Consider the following 17,912-nt stretch of genomic DNA (forward strand, 5'->3'; position numbering starts at 1 on the left):
TACTGCTAACTTATTGATCGGCTTCTTATGTACCAGTTTCTTCCGTTCCTTCCTCAGGTCTAGGCTAATTCGAGTTCTTACCATCCTATGGTCACTGCAGCGTACCTTGCTGAGCACGTCCACATCTTGTATGATGCCAGGGTTAGCGCAGAGCATGAAGTCTATTTCATTTCTAGTCTCGCCCTTCGGGCTTCTCCACGTCCACTTTCGGCTATCCCGCTTGCGGAAGAAGGTATTCATTATCCGCATATTATTCTACTCCGCAAACTCTACTAATAACTCTCCCCTGCTATTCCTAGTGCCTATGCCATATTCCCCCACTGCCTTGTCTCCAGCCTGCTTCTTGCCTACCCTGGCATTGAAGTCGCCCATCAGTATAGTGTATTTTGTTTTCACTCTACCTATCGCCGATTCCACGTCTTAATAGAAGCTTTCGACTTCCTGGTCATCATGACTGGATGTAGGGGCGTAGACCTGTACAAGCTTCATTTTGTACCTCTTATTAAGTTTCACAACAAGACCTGCCACCCTCTCGTTAAGGCTATAGATTTCCTGTATATTGCCAGCTATATTCTTATTAACCACGAATCCGACTCCTAGTGCTCGTCTCTCCGCTAAGCCCCGGTAGCACAGGACGTGCCCGCTTTTTAACACTCTATTTGCTTCTTCTGGCCTCCTAACTTCAATGAGCCCTATTATATCCCATTTACCGCCCTTTAATTCCTCCAATAGCACTGCTAGATTCGCCTCACTAGATAATGTTCTAGCGTTAAACGTTGCCAGGTTCATATTCCAATGGCGGCCTGTCCGGTACTGTACTAGTACCACTATTGTACTAGTAGAAAACTGGTACAAAAGGTAAGTATAAGGGTTTGTTTGGAATTCGTGCGTCCTTTCTTCGGAGAGTTATTCTTTCAACCTTGATTACATTTTGTTCTTGGAAACCTTCCAGGAGTTCTTCATCGCTCAGGTTTAATAAATATTCTTCGGGTATCACGCCCCTACTTCTGTTTAGAGAATGGTGTGCTGAGGTTGTGGCTTTGATGTCACTGACACTGGTGAGATCAGCAAGCTTTTCTACTTGGTCTTTGGTTTTGAGTTCAAGGAGGAGGTCCCTACTTGACATCTTTGAAACCTTGTATTGTTTTCCGATTTTTTATTCTGGGCATTTCGCCGCTAGGAATGGAGATAGTTTTCTCATTGGCATGGATCCTTCACTGTGCATCATATGGTAGCGTGGGCATGTTTCTGCGTTTTTTCTTAAGGTGAAATAAATAAATTGCTTCGGTACGCCCCATTTGGTAAGGACGATCTAGAAAGGGGTGAATGCATTTGCCATGACAATCTTAGAATATTCAGCGTTGATGGTAGCCACCCACCGCTGAGCCCAAGAAGGGGACGCTATGAGGTTAGGAACATACCTGTAGACGTCAGCTATACAACGCCGCCATAACCTGATATATGTACCCTTAACTGAGTAGATACCAAAGCCACCTGTGGCTTTGGTAGATACACACGGTTAACCCTTGCTGCCTGGAAAATGAGAAGCAAAATGAAGTGAGTAGAATACAGGAACGATTCAAAGTGAGGGAAAAAAGACGAAGATTGGAGAGGGGGACCGGAAGAGGCAACTACCGATTTCCCCCGGGTGGGTGAGTCCGGGGGTGCCGTCTACGTGAAGTGGAGGCCACAGAGGCGTGTTGCTGCCACCGAGGGGACATAAAGGTCCAAATACCCTGCATTGGCTCAACCCCCAGGATCCTCTTTTCCCCGGACACGGCTAAGCCGCGCACGTTTACACGCGGGAACGGCAAACCCTCGTGTGCTCGGGGAAAAGAGGATCCTGGGGGTTGAGCCAATGCAGGGTATTTGGACCTTTATGCATTTGGACGTGTCGCAACACATCAAACGCCTGCTGACGCAGACGCCCCTGCGGGGCGCCAGTATTAGAGTGGGGTGTAAAGGTATATGCAAATTGTACAGGTTGTGCAAAAGCTTCCGTCTCTGTGATTCAATTGGTGGACATGTCATAAAGATGTGTATCACTGTAAGAATTTCATGGCATTTTTCGCAAGTTGGCGGGCTTTCTTTTCAAAAGAGAAAATTGTGTGCAAGATGTGCGTCGAATCCGAAGTAACCGTTTCTGGTGGCCGCACGACTTCCACTTGCCAATCACGGGTTTAGTGATGTGTACCTTGCAGCTTATACAATGGTCACATTCACGTTGCCATTTTGACCTCAAGGCCTTCTGAATCGCACGATACTATCTTTATATTGAAGTATTGTGTCGGTTATAGCTTTGTAGTCTCTCATCGATGCGCATCTTCCCGCTTTCTCATTACCCGGTATGCCAATTGGCTTGGTAGCCAGACTTCACAGTACCCAGACTGGTGCGTATATTTCGGCTGTGTAGAAAGAGGTATGCTGTGGTAATCGAATACTCGTTTCCCAGTTTTTGTCACGGCCTCCACACCCACGTATTACTTTGTTTTAGAGCCAGCAGTGTAAATACCATTCAAATTTGATGTTCGTCCTGAAGAGCACGGGATTCCTGTATGATGTGTTCGTGTGGAGTGTCATTTTTCTTTAGATGTACCAATGCCCAATCACATAACTGTATGAACTCACACGACGGGGCTAATCGTTGCGGCCTTTTAGCAACCTGAAGGGCCTCATAAGGGATGTCATAATTATGACAGTATTCCTCATATTGCATAAAAATGGGTGTAATCATGTTCCTTTTTTTTGTGTAGTGTAAGCGTGAGTTGCACTTTGTGAAGATGCTGCAGCATATGCGTTGTGGTGACGACTGGATTCTTCGACTGGATTCTCCATTTGGCAGCAGCAGCAGCTGGACGTGAACGTGTCTCTCACGAACGCCGCTTCCATTTTTTCAGCTACCTGCTGCTCTTTCGGCGCCTGTCGTCCTGGCTTTCCTGGGGCTTGTCAAGATTCCTAATCATCGGGCCTCCGTCACCAGCCAGTATTCTGCTGCTCTGCGCATGCCCAGACGCATCTACACCAGGCGTGCAATTGTGTGACCTACAACGTCACCGGGATCTCGGCGCTACCTTGGGCCATAAAAGCGGCGGCCTCACAGTGAAACGAGTCATTTGGCAGCAGCAGCAGCTGGACGTGAACTCGTCTCTCATAAACGCCGCTTCCATTTTTTCAGGTTGGTTTCACAACCCTATTCCGTAAACCCAAGCTCTATTTTCTGAAGAGCGCTGTCGCTGCTGCTGCTGCCATCTTGCATTTGTTAGTCTGTGTTCGTAATATCTATGTTATTCTGTTCTTTTTTTGCGTATGCTTGTGACATCATGACATCGTTGCAAGATACTATATGCACTAAATGTAACGGGAACTTCAATACTGATGAACGCTCAATGTCTTATTGCGAATGTCTCGGGGCCTATCACTTAGGCCCATGTTCAGGGATTTCCGAATCCACGTTCAAGTCAAAGGGAGCAAAGCAAAAAAAATGTGGAAGTGTCAGGATTGCCGTAAACATTGCAAAACTGGCGGCTCAAGTCAGAAAGAGAGCGATGAATCTACCATTGCCATCGTGCTACTTGACATCAACCGAAAACTTGATGAACTGCTTCCTCTGGAGAAATTCGTTCAAGACATGGAAGAATCCCTGAGCATGATGGCCAAGAAATACGACACCATTGTTTCTGATGTTGCGAGGGACAACGTTGAAATTAAGAACCTGAACAACAGAGCGTCCAAACTTGAGGAAATCGGTGCCTGCGCAGAAATAAAGAATGTTTCTTGTGCAGTTAACGACCTGGAATACCACAGCAGGAAACTAAACATTGAACTTCATGGCATCCAGAAAAAAACACTAGGAATCTTTAATGTCTGAGGTTAACGCTATTGCGTCAAAGCTTCAGCTCGCACCATTAACTGAGCGAAGTGTATATCCGATCCACCGGCTGCCCTCTAGCTCAGATAAGATTCCTGGAATCCTCGTCCGCTTCTCGAATCAATCGACTAGGGATCAATGGCTCGGTAAACGTAAGGCTTTGACAACTGTTCAGAACGGCGCGTACATGATGGAAAACCTAACTACGCAAAACAGGGCCCTACTGAAGTTGGCTAAAGCATGCGCGCATGAGCACGACTTTTGCTATGCATGGCACCGAAGTGGCAACGTTTTCGTTCGAAAAGAAGAGGGCGATCGCGCGCACTTGATAAAATGCCCCAGTGACCTTGCGAAACTAGTTTCCTGAATTCCTGGTGACTGTATTTGTATACGTCAACCGTGTCTTGTGCTGATTGGGTGTGCCCTTCTGACTTGTTTAACTACTTTGGGCCTACACACAGAAATGGCGTGAAATGCGTTCATTTGAATTGTCAGTCTGCTTGCAATAAACATGATGAGCTCGACGTATTTCTTGGCAGCCTAAGCGTCTCTTTCGATTTTATCATGTTGTCAGAAACGTGGTACCACCAAAACTCGGCAGTTTGGCGCCCTCCGAACTACAGATGCTTCACGCATTCGAGGACGATTACACGTGGCGGTGGAGTTAGCATTCTGGTGCGAAAGGAATTAGTAGTGCAGCGCATAGAAGATTTCTGTACTGTGACCAAAGATTACGAGATCCTTTCAGTTATATGCTCAAATTTATTGGTTACTGTATGATATAGGCCGCCTGATGATAACATTGAGCGTTTTTTTCTCTTCCTTGAAAACTTGTTTACTTATATCTCTAATAATCACTATGAAGTTATTTTTAGTGGCGACTTTAATATTGACCTACTTACATTAACCCCTTTGTGTCGTGACTTTAAGCTCTTGCTGCATTCCTACGGTTTTTCAAATGTTATCTGGTGCCGACAAGAGTGACCGGCCACACAGCCACCTGTATTGATTTATTTATTACTAATTTCCCTGAGTGCAATACCAAAGCTGGTGTTCGTTCTTCTGTTCTGAGTGATCACATGCCAATTGTTTTCAGTGTAAACCGTAAAATTAAAAGATGTTCCCCATGTGAATTTTCCACTCGGCTAATTACACTCTTGCGAATGCAGAAGTTTCGTGATGAAATGCGACATATTCACTGGAGTTCAATTTTTCAGTCAAAATGTATTAACTTCGCGTATGAAACTTTCTTGGGCAATTTTTGTGTGCTCTACGATCGGTATTTTCCAACTCGTACTAAAACAAAGCGTTCCTCAAAGATAAGAAAACCGTGGATCACGGCAGAACTATCCCAAGAAATAAAAGAAAAGAATAGTCTATATAACAAGTTCATCGTGCTCCGTGACATGGCAGATCTAGCCACGTTTAAGAGATACCGTAATAAACTTAATAAGCAGCTGCGGCTTGCAAAGATTCGCTATAATAACAAATATTTCGAATCCTGTTCGAGCGATAGTAGGAAAATATGGAAGAAGGTCAATTCGCTACTGGGTCGTTCACCTGAAGCCCTACTCCCTCTTATTATTAAGAAAGACGGGGTTGATATTAGCCCTGAAATGTTACCTGATGTTTTTAATGATTATTTCACCAACATTAGCACGTTGCCCACAAACAGCAGTGCCTGCCGTTATATTAAAGCCGCGCCTCATGACACCGTTCTTCTCCGGCCAACTGATGAAGGTGAACTAATCTGTATTTTTTCCAATTTAAAAGACAGTAGCACATGTGATATAGATAACTTGCAGATGAAACCTGTTAAATATGTTATCGATGTAATTGCCCCAGTGCTAACGCAAATTTATAACCTTTCACTCGCTAGTGGTGTCTTCCCACGTAAAATGCAAGCTGCAAAAGTGTTAGCTTTATTCAAGAAAGGTCAATCTCTATACTCCCGATCTTTTCGAAAGCTTTAGAAAAAATAATTTTTATCCGTATATCTAACTTCCTTGAAGCTAAAAACCTCCTCACTGACTCGCAATATGCCTTTCGCAATGACAGGTCGACTCAGCTTGCACTTCTTCAGCAGAAAGAATGCATCTTAAAAAATTTTGAGGACCGCCAGCTTACTTTAGGGGTATTTCTGGACTTAAGTAAGGCATTCGACTCCATCAGTCATGAACTATTATTAAATAAACTTCCCTACTATGGTATCCGCTGTGTCGCCTTAAAATTATTTCGGTCATACTTGCAGCATCGATGCCAATATGTGTTCATTAACAACAAATCGTCCAAAATTTCTTCTGTTACGGCAGGTGTACCCCAAGGCAGTATCCTTGGGCCTCTTCTGTTTGATCTTTACGTCAATGATCTCGTTAATATTGATCCCGATGCCAAATTCATAATCTATGCCGACGACACTACTGTCCTGTTTTTGTCCAATGATGCTTCGGAGCTAGTGTCAGTGGCTAACTCTTGTTTGCAAAAAATATATTTATGGTCTCTAGAAAATGGTCTCAAGATCAACGCTGAAAAAGCAAAGGCAGTTTTATTTCAACCGAAGAATAAGAATACCTGTCTTGGTAGGGACGTGGTGTTAGGGTCCTCTAAAATTGAACTCGTACCTTCTGTGAAAACACTCGGGGTCTTTTTTGATGAAAATATGAGCTGGAGCGATCATATTGATTTTCTTACAGTCAAACTCTCCCAAATTACTGGACGCGTTTTCTCTATTCGCTACATTTCTCGGAAGATTAAAATGTTAACTTATAATGCTTTGTTTGCGAGCCACCTTCATTATTGCTGCCTTATTTGGGGCACCACATCTGTTACAAATATTAACCGTTTCTTGTAATACAAAAGAAAATTGTCCGCGTAATTAGTGATATGCCCTTTGACTCCCCATCTGAGTCCCTATTTAAAATAACTTCAGGTACTTAAAGCCAGTGATATTTTTAACTACCGCGTTGCTCTTGGATACCTAAAAGAAACCAAACAGAACTTAAGCCTTGTTTCATCTCTGGCTAGATTAAAACACAACATCCCATGTTATAACACCAGGTCCCCCCGAATACTGGCATGTGCCGCATGTGCGTTCAACCTATGGTAACCAAATGACTTGTTACAGTCTCCCCACTCTGCTGAATAATCTCAGATTTGCGTCCATCGATGTACGAAATTGTTCTGGCAGAGACCTCTATAATGTCTATTGCCTCAACAATTGGGTTTAACCATGTACCTAATGTTTTTTTTAAGAGCTTTGTGTATATATATATCTATTTTGTTTGTTTTTCCCGAGCTGTTTCATGTATGAAGCAAATTGCTTAAGTGAGATCTACGTACTATATGCCATTACTCTTTCCTTTCTCCATTTTCGTTGTTTCTCTTTCCTTTCATTTTCTTTTTTTTCTCGCTCCTTGCTGTCTGCTGCCTTTTGGACCTTCTGGTTATTAGGGCCAGTCAAGTTGCTTTTGTAGCAACTTTTTTCCTAATGCCTTGGCACTTTGTACCACTTGTTTTTATGAATAAAGGTATATTATTATTAGTATGGAGGAAAAGTTAGTAGCACTCTGCGCTGCTGTAAAGAGGCTCATTACAGTCAACGTATAAGCTCTGGACAGGTGATGTTCCGTAAGCACCACTTAACAGTCGTAGTCCAGGATTATGTACTAGATCAAGTCGTCGAATGTAAAACTGTCTTGCTGAACCATGCATGATACTACCCTAGTTAAATATGCTACGTGCCAAAGTGCGGTAGATGTAAACACTCTGTAAACTAGTGAACACGCTTGTTTGTAGTACACTTTCATGGGTTACGAAGCACAATCAGGCCTTGATAGCGCTACTAAGCTCAGATAATTAGGAGGATATACCTAAGCTTGCTTCCCAAAGGCTCGCCAGACGCTTAGACTGGTACAAAAGCATATATGGAACAATTTACTTGCGATTAAACTGAGGAAGATCCCCATGTTTGACGAGCCCCCGCGCGCCGCACCAACTGCTGTGGTTGATCCCCTTAGACCCCGTCAATGTTTCGTGCCATCTCCTGAGATAAACGTAAACTACGACCGAAAAGAATCGTCGGCGTGGCACCCTCGTTCGGACGACTTATCTGTTCTTACACCACGACCACGACAATCGGTTAGAGCATAGCAGGCGGGGGAGGTGCTACACTAGAACATGCGTAAGGTTACCGGCCATGTTGTAGAATCCCCCGTACAATGACACGGGAACGGATGCATCGCCTCGGCTCGCATCGAAGGTGTCCATCAAGGAGTTGAAGAACATTCCAGGGCAGCGGAAAAAGCAGGCACCGATTAAGTTGATCACGAAGCACGTGATCGCTATGGCCCAGCTCAGCCTGCCATCAGGTCCCACCGATGACGCATCCTTGCTGCCGCAGTAACTTTTCGGGCCCTTTCCGGTGTCCTTGGCCTCCACGGTGCAGCCATTGCGGTGCGGCGAGTTCAGATCCTGCTACATAAGGGAGGATAATCGAGTTGTATGTCAAATATCGGTTGGTTGACGCACACTAAATCAGAAAACGCGCGGAGAAACTGTGATACACGCGAAGTCCAATAATAGCTAACAGTGTCAGTCATACAATCGCGCCATGCGTGATCAGTGAACAGCAAATGCATATCGCACCAAACGAAACCGCACGTTACAAATTGACATCGATGGAACATTGCGAGAACCATAATGGAATTGCCGTTTACCGAGTTCCCTTCATGAAGGTGAATTCAAGACATCGTACATAGCGATAGCGAAGGCCTCGAAATGAGCGCGTGACACATTTGTCTACTTCGAAATTGATTCATTACATCAGCAACCGTATGCTGCAGTGGAGTGATGACATTCACTGAGAGAAACTCCTGCCCGCAGACAATTCTTGTTTTGTTTTATTGTGTAGCGCACGTGCTCTGTTACATTTATTTGTCGTGTGCTAGCTCATTAGGCCGGCCTGTTCTGTCGTGTAGCAGTTTCAGAGTAAACTAATATTTTCTTCAGGCAGCGACACTTACCTTCGTTTTCTTACATGAGTGATTTCTGCCAGCGCTAAAGCTTGTGCACTAAGCGACATTTGCATGCATATATATATATATATGCAAGCTTTAATGGTATGCTGGAGTTGATAGCATGGCTGATTGCTTGGCCTTCCATTATCTGCGTAGCGAATTTTACCTGCTAGCGTGAGATCGTAGAAGGTACCTGCGGCTCACCTTCTTTTCAACCGGTGCAGGTAAGACAAGGGCGTTTATCTGGATGCTGTCTGGTTAGGAACGGTGGGACACAGCGCACTGAGTTAGCTACACGCCCCAGCTATTGCTTATCGCGCGGGCACTTGTGTCGTGCGAAATTAATAGCTAAGTCCTATGGCGTGCCACAAGTCCGTGTCAGTGAACATCAGAGGCAACCATGGTTCGTGCGTCTTTATTATCTGGAAGATGAAAAGGATTTTCCAGAACTAAGAAGAATGAAAAATTAATAAACAAACTGGGAACTTATAATACGCGTTTTTCCTACTAAGACTCGTAAACGTCTTCTAAATATCATTAATAATCTGAATTATTTCAGATTATATGATTATGCAAATTGCAATATGCACGCGAGAATATTCTAGCAGTGCAATCAATAAATGATAGAAGCGCGCCGCACTCCCAAGGAAAATTCTCAATATAAATATTTTATTGGTTTATATACGTTTAATCTTATTGGATTACGAAACAATTAACCTTATACACTAATAACACTGGTTGTTTGTGTTGGTCTGTTGGATTATGATATAGACCTCGTTTACTTAGGGCGCTATAGCATAAAGCTATTCCACACTTTTCTATTTCAATTCTGCAATCAGCCTTCCGCTATTGGTCAAAAACTTTTTCGAACCACCCTCACTTCACATGTCTGTCAAGCGACGTCACGAAAACCGCGATAGCTCCACATCTGATATGACGAGTACACATTGATTATGCATGATAGGGCCGAACAAAAAAAATAGTCATTTCTGATTCGACGCCTTTTCGCCATTAGCCCTCAGGTATTGGTCAAAAGTTTTCGGGCTGCACCCACTTCACCTGCCTGTCACTCGACGTCACAAAACCGCGAAAACTCACCGCGTCAAAGTGACGTGTACGAGTTAAAGATACATTAATATGCCGACCAAAACTGGATTTTTTTTCTGAATAGCCTCAGCCTGCCCCGTTCCAAAGGAATAAACGATGGCTGCCGCCAATCGCTCAGGCACTGGCTAGTCGCACCTTCCGGGGAGCATAGCTTTATTTGCGTACAATAAACCTTTTTGCATTGCCGCGTAACGTTTTCAAGCACTTTCGGCATGTTTACGACCTCGGTCTGCAACTCTTCTTTGTTGAGGATCCGTGTTAGCGGCATTCTTAACCTCTCGTTGCATGCCGCCGCGATATTCGACCAGCCACCGCAAGCTAAGTAAGGGAAAGCGGACCAATCTAGACGTCGGCACCACCCTCTTCATCCGGTTATCGATATTCAGTGCAGTGGCTCGACCCCTACCATAGAGTTTCTCACTATAACACCTAGAGGGTAATCTGGCGCCACCGTCTATGGGAGTTTCTTAAGGGGGCACCGTGCCGTCATGGGAATGACGGTATATGTGCCTGCGAGGCTCGTGTTGGCTGGTGTTGTAAGAGGCTTCGTCTAAAACGTGGATATGGCTACATAAATAACGCGTTCTCAAAGTAAAATCTTCATAAAATGTTTCCATTCACGCATATTACATTTTTACTCACCCACGATGCATGACCAAGCGAAAAGCATGAACAGAGGACCAACTGTTTCAAAGCGAGCGCGAACCTTGTCGTCTGTCCTCCAACTTTAGCGGCCCGCTGATACTTTTTACGTAACATGTAGTCGTACACACAATAACAAGTTCTTATAGTTAAGCAAAACATGTTTTCGCGTAATAATAAACCTAAAACAGCTTTTTACGTGCTGTTTTAGTAGAAAATGAATCATTGTGACAGACGGGACGGTACTTGCCAAGCGCGTCTTCAAGGTGTCCTGTCTCTACGAGAACGATGCCAATCCGAATCCACGATATACCGGCATTCCCATGCATACCACAGCGCAGCAGCGCCAGATTTCCCTCTAGGTAATGTAGTGAGAAACTCTATGGCCCCTACGAATCCCTCTCCACTCGAGCGTGCTCGTCGCCTCTTGTCAGTCAGTTAGATAAGACAAGCCGCTCAGTGTAGGCAATGTTATCGTTTTTAAAGCAAACAAAAGTGACCTCCTATAAAGGAGGAGAGCTTTTTATTGGTTTGTTCAGAAAACCCTGCGAGTCACCGCCCGATGCTTGCGTCGGCGGTTACGCAAATTTGACGTCAGGACATTGGAATAAAAACATATTGGAATAGTTTTACGGTATAGGGCCCTTATAGTCTATATTGGTCTATTAGTTTACAAGTGTATTGGTGTAGATAGAAGCACTGCGTACCAAAGTGGTTCATTGTACTAAGGTACATTGATTGTTCATCTTAAAGCGAAGCTTTCTAGACAAAATCTGTCGCACTCTGCTGATCGTGGTTGCTGCTGCTGCCTTGCCGAATAGCTCACACATAGCACAGCACGTTTATAAGGAATCTCGGCTTATATATAGCCCCATCTGTACTACCCCTGCAGACGTGCTGGTGACCAACTTTAGTCTCTACGAAATTAGGCAGTGAAACATAAGCGTTACCTAATATCGTCATTGCAAGAACTATTTCGCTTGGAACGCATAATTCATTTATAAAGCGACGCCCTCTGTGTCTTCATTCTTAATGTTTAGCGCATATGCTTGGTTGGCTTCTTGTCGAGTAGTACTACCAATACAAGTTTATATAATGATCACTACTTGCATGACGTTTATTGGTACCTATAAAACACTTTATTTGTCCAATACAAGTTTGTATCAGTACACTGCTTCAATTGGGCCCAGAAAGCATTGTTTGCCTTATAGCACCTTGTATTTCCCTGATATAGGACTGGCAAAAATCTTAATGGGACATGCAGTCTTTGCTATGGGATCTGTACGTCTGTTATGGGACCTGTAACTTTTGTTTAAGTTTGTTTATGTCGCACAATCATGAACAGATTTTCCGTCGACGCTGGCGAAAAGGCAAATAAATGCCTGACAAAGCAGCAGGTACCTATAAGCGCAAACACTCAATGAGAATAACAAAACAAAAGGAGAGCACTAAAAAAACGGCAATTCGTAGCTTAAAAAAGTTAAAAAAGTAGTGGAAACCACATATAACTGCAAGGATACACAGTATATGTAAAATATGATGACTTCAAGAGTAACTATAGAAACACTAGACGATATAATGAACAACATTGACAACATTACAACAATTGAGTACAACAAAGGTGATCATTTGCCCACATAGTCCGTACCTACTGAAATGATAATAAGTAGGTATGCATAGTTTTTTTTTTCAGGCCGTGGACAAAAGTTCTTCTTTCAATAATAGACGATGCATTAGGGTGTTTGTGTGAGAAATCTCGTATTAGGTAATCAAGCTTGTGGGTGCCGTAGTTTGTGTGCAGCTTTTCCTTTTTATAGAACGTATGTCGCAAGTCATGGCAGTGTTCTCTCCAAAGGTGTTTATTTACGAAACCAGATGGATAAGATAATCTTTTGTTGTACATTAGGGTAGCTATTTTCTTATTGAGTATATTACCAATAGTCAGGATTTGTTGCTTTTTAAATATTGGAGATATGTGACAATGGTATGGTACACCTTCGATAATACGTAATACTCTTTTTTGGAACACCAGTATATTTTTCATGTTTGTTTTTGTTGTGGTACCCCACACAAGTAGACAGTAATTAATGTGTGAGTCTACCAAAGTGTAGTACAGCTGTTTCTTTAATCACACTGGAATCAAGCTTCGCAATTTACATATAATACCAATCTGTCGCGACACATTCGCGCGGACAATATTTGTATGCATAGACCAATCGAGGTATTCGTTAAAAAGTGTACCAAGAAATTTGTATGATGTAACTCGGTCGATTACTTGATTACGAAAATGAAAGTTCTCGTCAGGAGCTAGCCTATTACGAGGTCTAAATGTAACATATTTTGTTTTCTTATGTTTAATTCTAAACTGTTAATTTTAAGCCATTTTGACAGTTCCTGCAGCCAATTGTTAGCGTGATCATGTAATGATTTTAATTCCGTGCCGGAAAAGAAAGCGCTGGTGTCGTCTGCATATTATGTTAAATGTGGCGTGTTTGGTACATTTACGATATCATTTACATAAATTAGAAAAAGAAGCGGCCCAAGAATTGACCCCTGAGGAACGCCGCATGTTATATGCCCCATCCTAGATTTGAAGTCATTAATGACAGTGTATTGAACGCGATTTTTAAGGTAGCTTTCAACCAGATCTAAAGCTACTCCTCTAATTCCATGTTTATACAGTTTGTCTAATAATATGTCATGCTTTACCAGGTGAAATGCTTTACGGAAATCAAGGAACAAGCCTAAAGTGAACAGTTTGTGCTCGAAGTTGACAATAATTTTATCTTTTGTTTCCAATAGGGCCACTTCAGCAGATTTTTGCTTTTGAAAGCCATACTGCTGCTTAGTCATTATGTTGTTTTGATGAAAACACTTGGAAAACCTAGAATAAATGGCCTGTTCAAGAATTTTTGAGAATATTGGCAAGACTGAGATCGCCCAGTAATTGCCAAGGTCGCCTTTGTCGCCTCCTTTGAATATTGCTGGCACCCTTGCGATATTTAGTTTATCAGGAAACATTCGGGTACAAAAAATTAAGTTGGAAATGCGAGAGAGTGGCCGAACATTGATATGAGAAATCGCTTTAATAGGCTGAGGCCTAATTTCGTCTATGCCACATGCACTATCATTTTTTTTTATTTTCTGCAGGTGGTCATGAATCTCTAATTCAGTAGCGGGAGTGAGAAATATCGACGACACAGCACAACGCGTAATGTATGACATGCAATCAGTGTTGCTTGTGTCGGGCTTCTCAGATATCCCGGCTTTTAAAGAAATGTCCATTAAATTTGTCCACAACTGCTGTACCTGAGTAATGTGTACCCTGTATCGGGAGTTTCGAAATATCATCGGTAGGTTCTGCCGACGTGAGGCTTTTGACCTATCTCTGATTTTTTTTCTAGAATTATTGTAAGTATTTCGACTGGACCTATATATTCCACATAAGGCCAATAGAGGTTTCTATTGGAATTTTGCCTAGGGCTGAATCTCAAAAACGATGGTCATTGTAGCGTAAGTGCAGCGTTTTCTAGCAGAATCAAAACGTTATCATTTCAATGACAATGACATCCTGCTTAGTAACACTGTACCATCGTTCCCAAGTATGACCCGCGTAGCACCCGCAGTTTGATATGTGGAGGCATTGTACGTTGTAATGTCTGATCCAAACAATTACCTTTTACTCGCGCCTAGTTACCGGAAATATTCGGCAATCGGCTCCGCAACGCTGACTGCGGCAGCCGTGCTGTCACAGGATTCACAATAGGGTCGTTCTTTCGGAGCTTCAGTCAGTTTTAGGTGTGGTCGTCTGTGTCTAACATCCTTCACGCCAAGTTGGGCAATTGGAAATGTGCCACTGGCTGTGTACCATTCTTCAGTGAACCTTGTTCATGCAAACTTGGCTTCCTCGGTATGTGCAACTGGGTATGTGCCGTTCTTCAACGGACCCCAGTCAGCTTGGGTCACTGAGTTTGTGTCACTGGTCTGTGGAAGGCGGCGCGAAGGGGTAGCCGCCGTAGCCATGGTTTTAGCCAACTTGGCTCAGTGGGCATGCGCCACTGCGTCCGCGCCACTCTCCAGTAAACCTCTTTCGCTGCAGTTTTGTGCACCTGGAACAAGCTACTAGGTATGTGCTGTTCTTCAATCTGAAAAACAAATCCTTTAAAATTAATCCGGTGCTGGGCGTAATGGAACCTACATCGCATACATTCAGAGAAGCTTGTCTGAAGATATGTTCAGACACGTGCCATGCGCGGACATCGCGGCGGCACCTCTAGATGGCGCAGCGTGTCTACAAGGAAGCGCGCGAGAGCCACCTGGTTGCAGTGTATGCCTCATACATTATGCGTTTCGGGCGGGGCAACACAGTGTGTCGCTACATTGCGGCAATCATAACATTAACGCCGACAGTCATGCTGGGATGGCTTCTGCCGGAAACATTTCGACTCTCTAGCGCTTTTGAAAACACCCACTGGAAGGGCAGGTGCATCTGACGTTTGCATCCAAGCAGGTAAGCAAAGATGTCCTGGACCTAGGACGGGATTCACAAAGTATTTCATTCGTAAGTGCCCTTTGCCATTGGCATGTCGCCATCGTTAATAGTATGTCCAGCATTAAAATTGGCTGCTACTTGCATGCGCTTACGGTCCAGTCTAGAGTAATAGCGTTTTGTGAATACGCATCTTCTATATGTACCCACACATGTTGTTTTGCGTAAGCAGCTTTCCTCCTTGGACGCGTTGAGGTGCTCTGGCCGCGCATGATGTGGATCGTCCTACTATTGAGCGTAGGTATTTCCAAAAAAGCACTTACGATAGAATTTTTCTTAAGGCAAGAACCAAGCATATAGTCGCGATTTGTGGTATGCGTTTAGCTAAGACGACTGAACAATGGCAAGCAGCACTTCCAAAAGAAGAAATTTTCGAGCTAGTACCCCTCCACTATAGTGTACCCCACGGAACCACTTTGCAGCCTCTACTGTTTCTTCTGTACAATAATGATAAGCGCTTTGCACGCGTTGCAGTAAATATTAGAGCGCACACTAATCAGTTACCAATCCTACTTTCAGGTAAAAGAGAACGCGAAGCATTTATTAAAGTAACTATATTTTACTATTTGCGGCAATCAACACTGGAAATTGCTGAATGAATAATTGAAATAACACGAAAGACATTCTATCTATACTGAAAAAATGAATATACTGTCGAGTTTTCATCTTGTTGTAAGGCAACAGTACTATTGAGATAATTGTAAAAAGCCTAGGCGCGGTTTTTTACTCAATCGATCATTTGGAATGAGCAAGTAGATAGCGGAAAATTAAAAATGAATGGAATGCTTACACTGTATAGTAAATCGCCATATACCCGCCGTGGTTGCATGGTGGCTATGGTTTAGCACTGCCAAGCACGATGTCGAGGGATCAAATCGCGGCCGCGGCAGCCGCGTTTCAGTAAAGGCGAAATGCAGAATCACCCGTGTACCATGCACTTGATACACGCTAAGGATCCCCACGTGGTCGGAAATGATCGGGAGTCCTCGACTACGGCATGCCTCACAATCAAATCATGGTTTTGGCACGTAAAACCCCAGAATTATTTCTTAATTGCGATGTACACTTCCTCCACAAGCAAAGATCCTACTTTGCTTTACGGGGCAAATCTGCAAAACTTAAGTAAAAATTATTTTTGAAAAAAGTGTAGCAGTTTTGCCCGGAAGGAGAAGCATAAGTTGCAATAGCAAAATATAAGACAGCTATATGCAGTCAGGCTAGTAGCCTTATCAACTTTACAAGCTGCTATACATATTCGCTTACAGACTGCATTAGCAAGCGCGGTGTCACTCACACACATGCAACCATGAACGCACCTCACTCGATGACCGCGCAAACTTGCTACCAAAATGCTGGCGCGATGAAGAGCGGAAATAGCGGCGAGTGAATTCTCCTTCGTGCTGTCCCTCGCTTCAACGGAGCACGCAAGAGCCAAGCGCACACGAAGCTATCAGGTATCTGGTATTGGCTAGCCTTCGCACCAACGCAGATTACCTCAGAGAAAGTGCGCCCGTCGTCGCTCTGCGCCGCCCAGTGCGCAGCCGCAGCTGCAGTAGAAGCGAAGACGCGCGCTACCCTGCCAATTTGCCTTCGCCCCTCTCCTAGCACTTTCGCCCCTTGCGGGCGCGAAAATTCTACGCGCCATCCTAGCCTTTATTCTTTGCGCGCGTTAGGAGAGGACACCGCACCAAGCCACCATCCTTCTCGGCGCACGCTCACGTGCTTTCCTCACACCTGCACTCTGTAGCGCGCGGCCTTGGTCGTATCGCACTTGGACTTTATGCGGAACGTCAGGATGATGAGGACGACGATTTGATGATGAGGACGAAGGCATTTGCTCTGCGGTGGTGGTGGCGAACGGCATCGCAGAAAGCATAACCAAGTTCTTCGATACTTGCAGTTGCGGCTATCCTTCCGTGGAAACATCGCCCACGTGGCACCGGCGCTGACAGAGGAATCCTTCCACGATTACATCCAGCAGTGACGTCATCGAGCTCCTTAAAAGAACAAGGCTTCGCTGGCATCGGTGCATTTGCTCTGCGGTGGTGGTGGCGAACGGCATCGCAGAAAGCATAACCAAGTTCTTCGATACTTGCAGTTGCGGCTATCCTTCCGTGGAAACATCGCCCACGTGGCACCGGCGCTGACAGAGGAATCCTTCCACGATTACATCCAGCAGTGACGTCATCGAGCTCCTTAAAAGGACAAGGCTTCGCTGGCATCGGTGCATTTGCTCTGCGGTGGTGGTGGCGAACGGCATCGCAGAAAGCATAACCAAGTTCTTCGATACTTGCAGGTTGGTGCTGGTGCAAACTGTACCTTTTAGTAGAAGTATTGCTTGCTCCTTGCCACCACCACTGCTGCTTCTAATGTTACTCTGATGCACTTTTTTTGATTAGAAATGCCTGTGTCTGTACTTTGTCTAGTCTGCAATGACACCCTTCCAGAATCAGGCCCGTACCCTATGTGCACAGAATGCGGCTTTGGTTACCACCTCGGCGCATGCTCAGCGTAACTAAGTCCGCGTTTAAAGCACAAGATGACGTGACAAAGAATAATTGGAAATGTCAGACGTGTGTTGTATTAGCAGCTCGAATTGCCGCTGACGTGCGAAAAGAGAAACACGAGCAAGCTTCAGGAGTTGAACGGATGTTGTCTGAAATTAACAAGCAGTTGATGCAACTACCGGCCATTATGAATAAAGTTGAAGAACTCATGCTGCTGAAGCACA

The 17,912-nt window shown here is 44.2% G+C and overlaps 1 protein-coding gene across 1 annotated transcript in view; it reads right to left on the reverse strand.

The window, feature by feature from the left end:
• LOC142574301 (uncharacterized) overlaps positions 1-17,912 on the reverse strand; it is a 175,089-nt gene that overhangs the window by 141,162 nt on the left and 16,015 nt on the right. Inside the window, exon 2 of the mRNA XM_075683419.1 lies at positions 8,059-8,341. Within this exon, the coding sequence (XP_075539534.1) occupies positions 8,059-8,341 (283 nt within the window). The remainder of the gene's footprint in view (positions 1-8,058; positions 8,342-17,912) is intronic.

This window comes from Dermacentor variabilis, chromosome 3 (genome assembly GCF_050947875.1).
Source record: "Dermacentor variabilis isolate Ectoservices chromosome 3, ASM5094787v1, whole genome shotgun sequence".
In the NCBI taxonomy this organism is placed as follows: Eukaryota; Metazoa; Arthropoda; class Arachnida; order Ixodida; family Ixodidae; genus Dermacentor; species Dermacentor variabilis.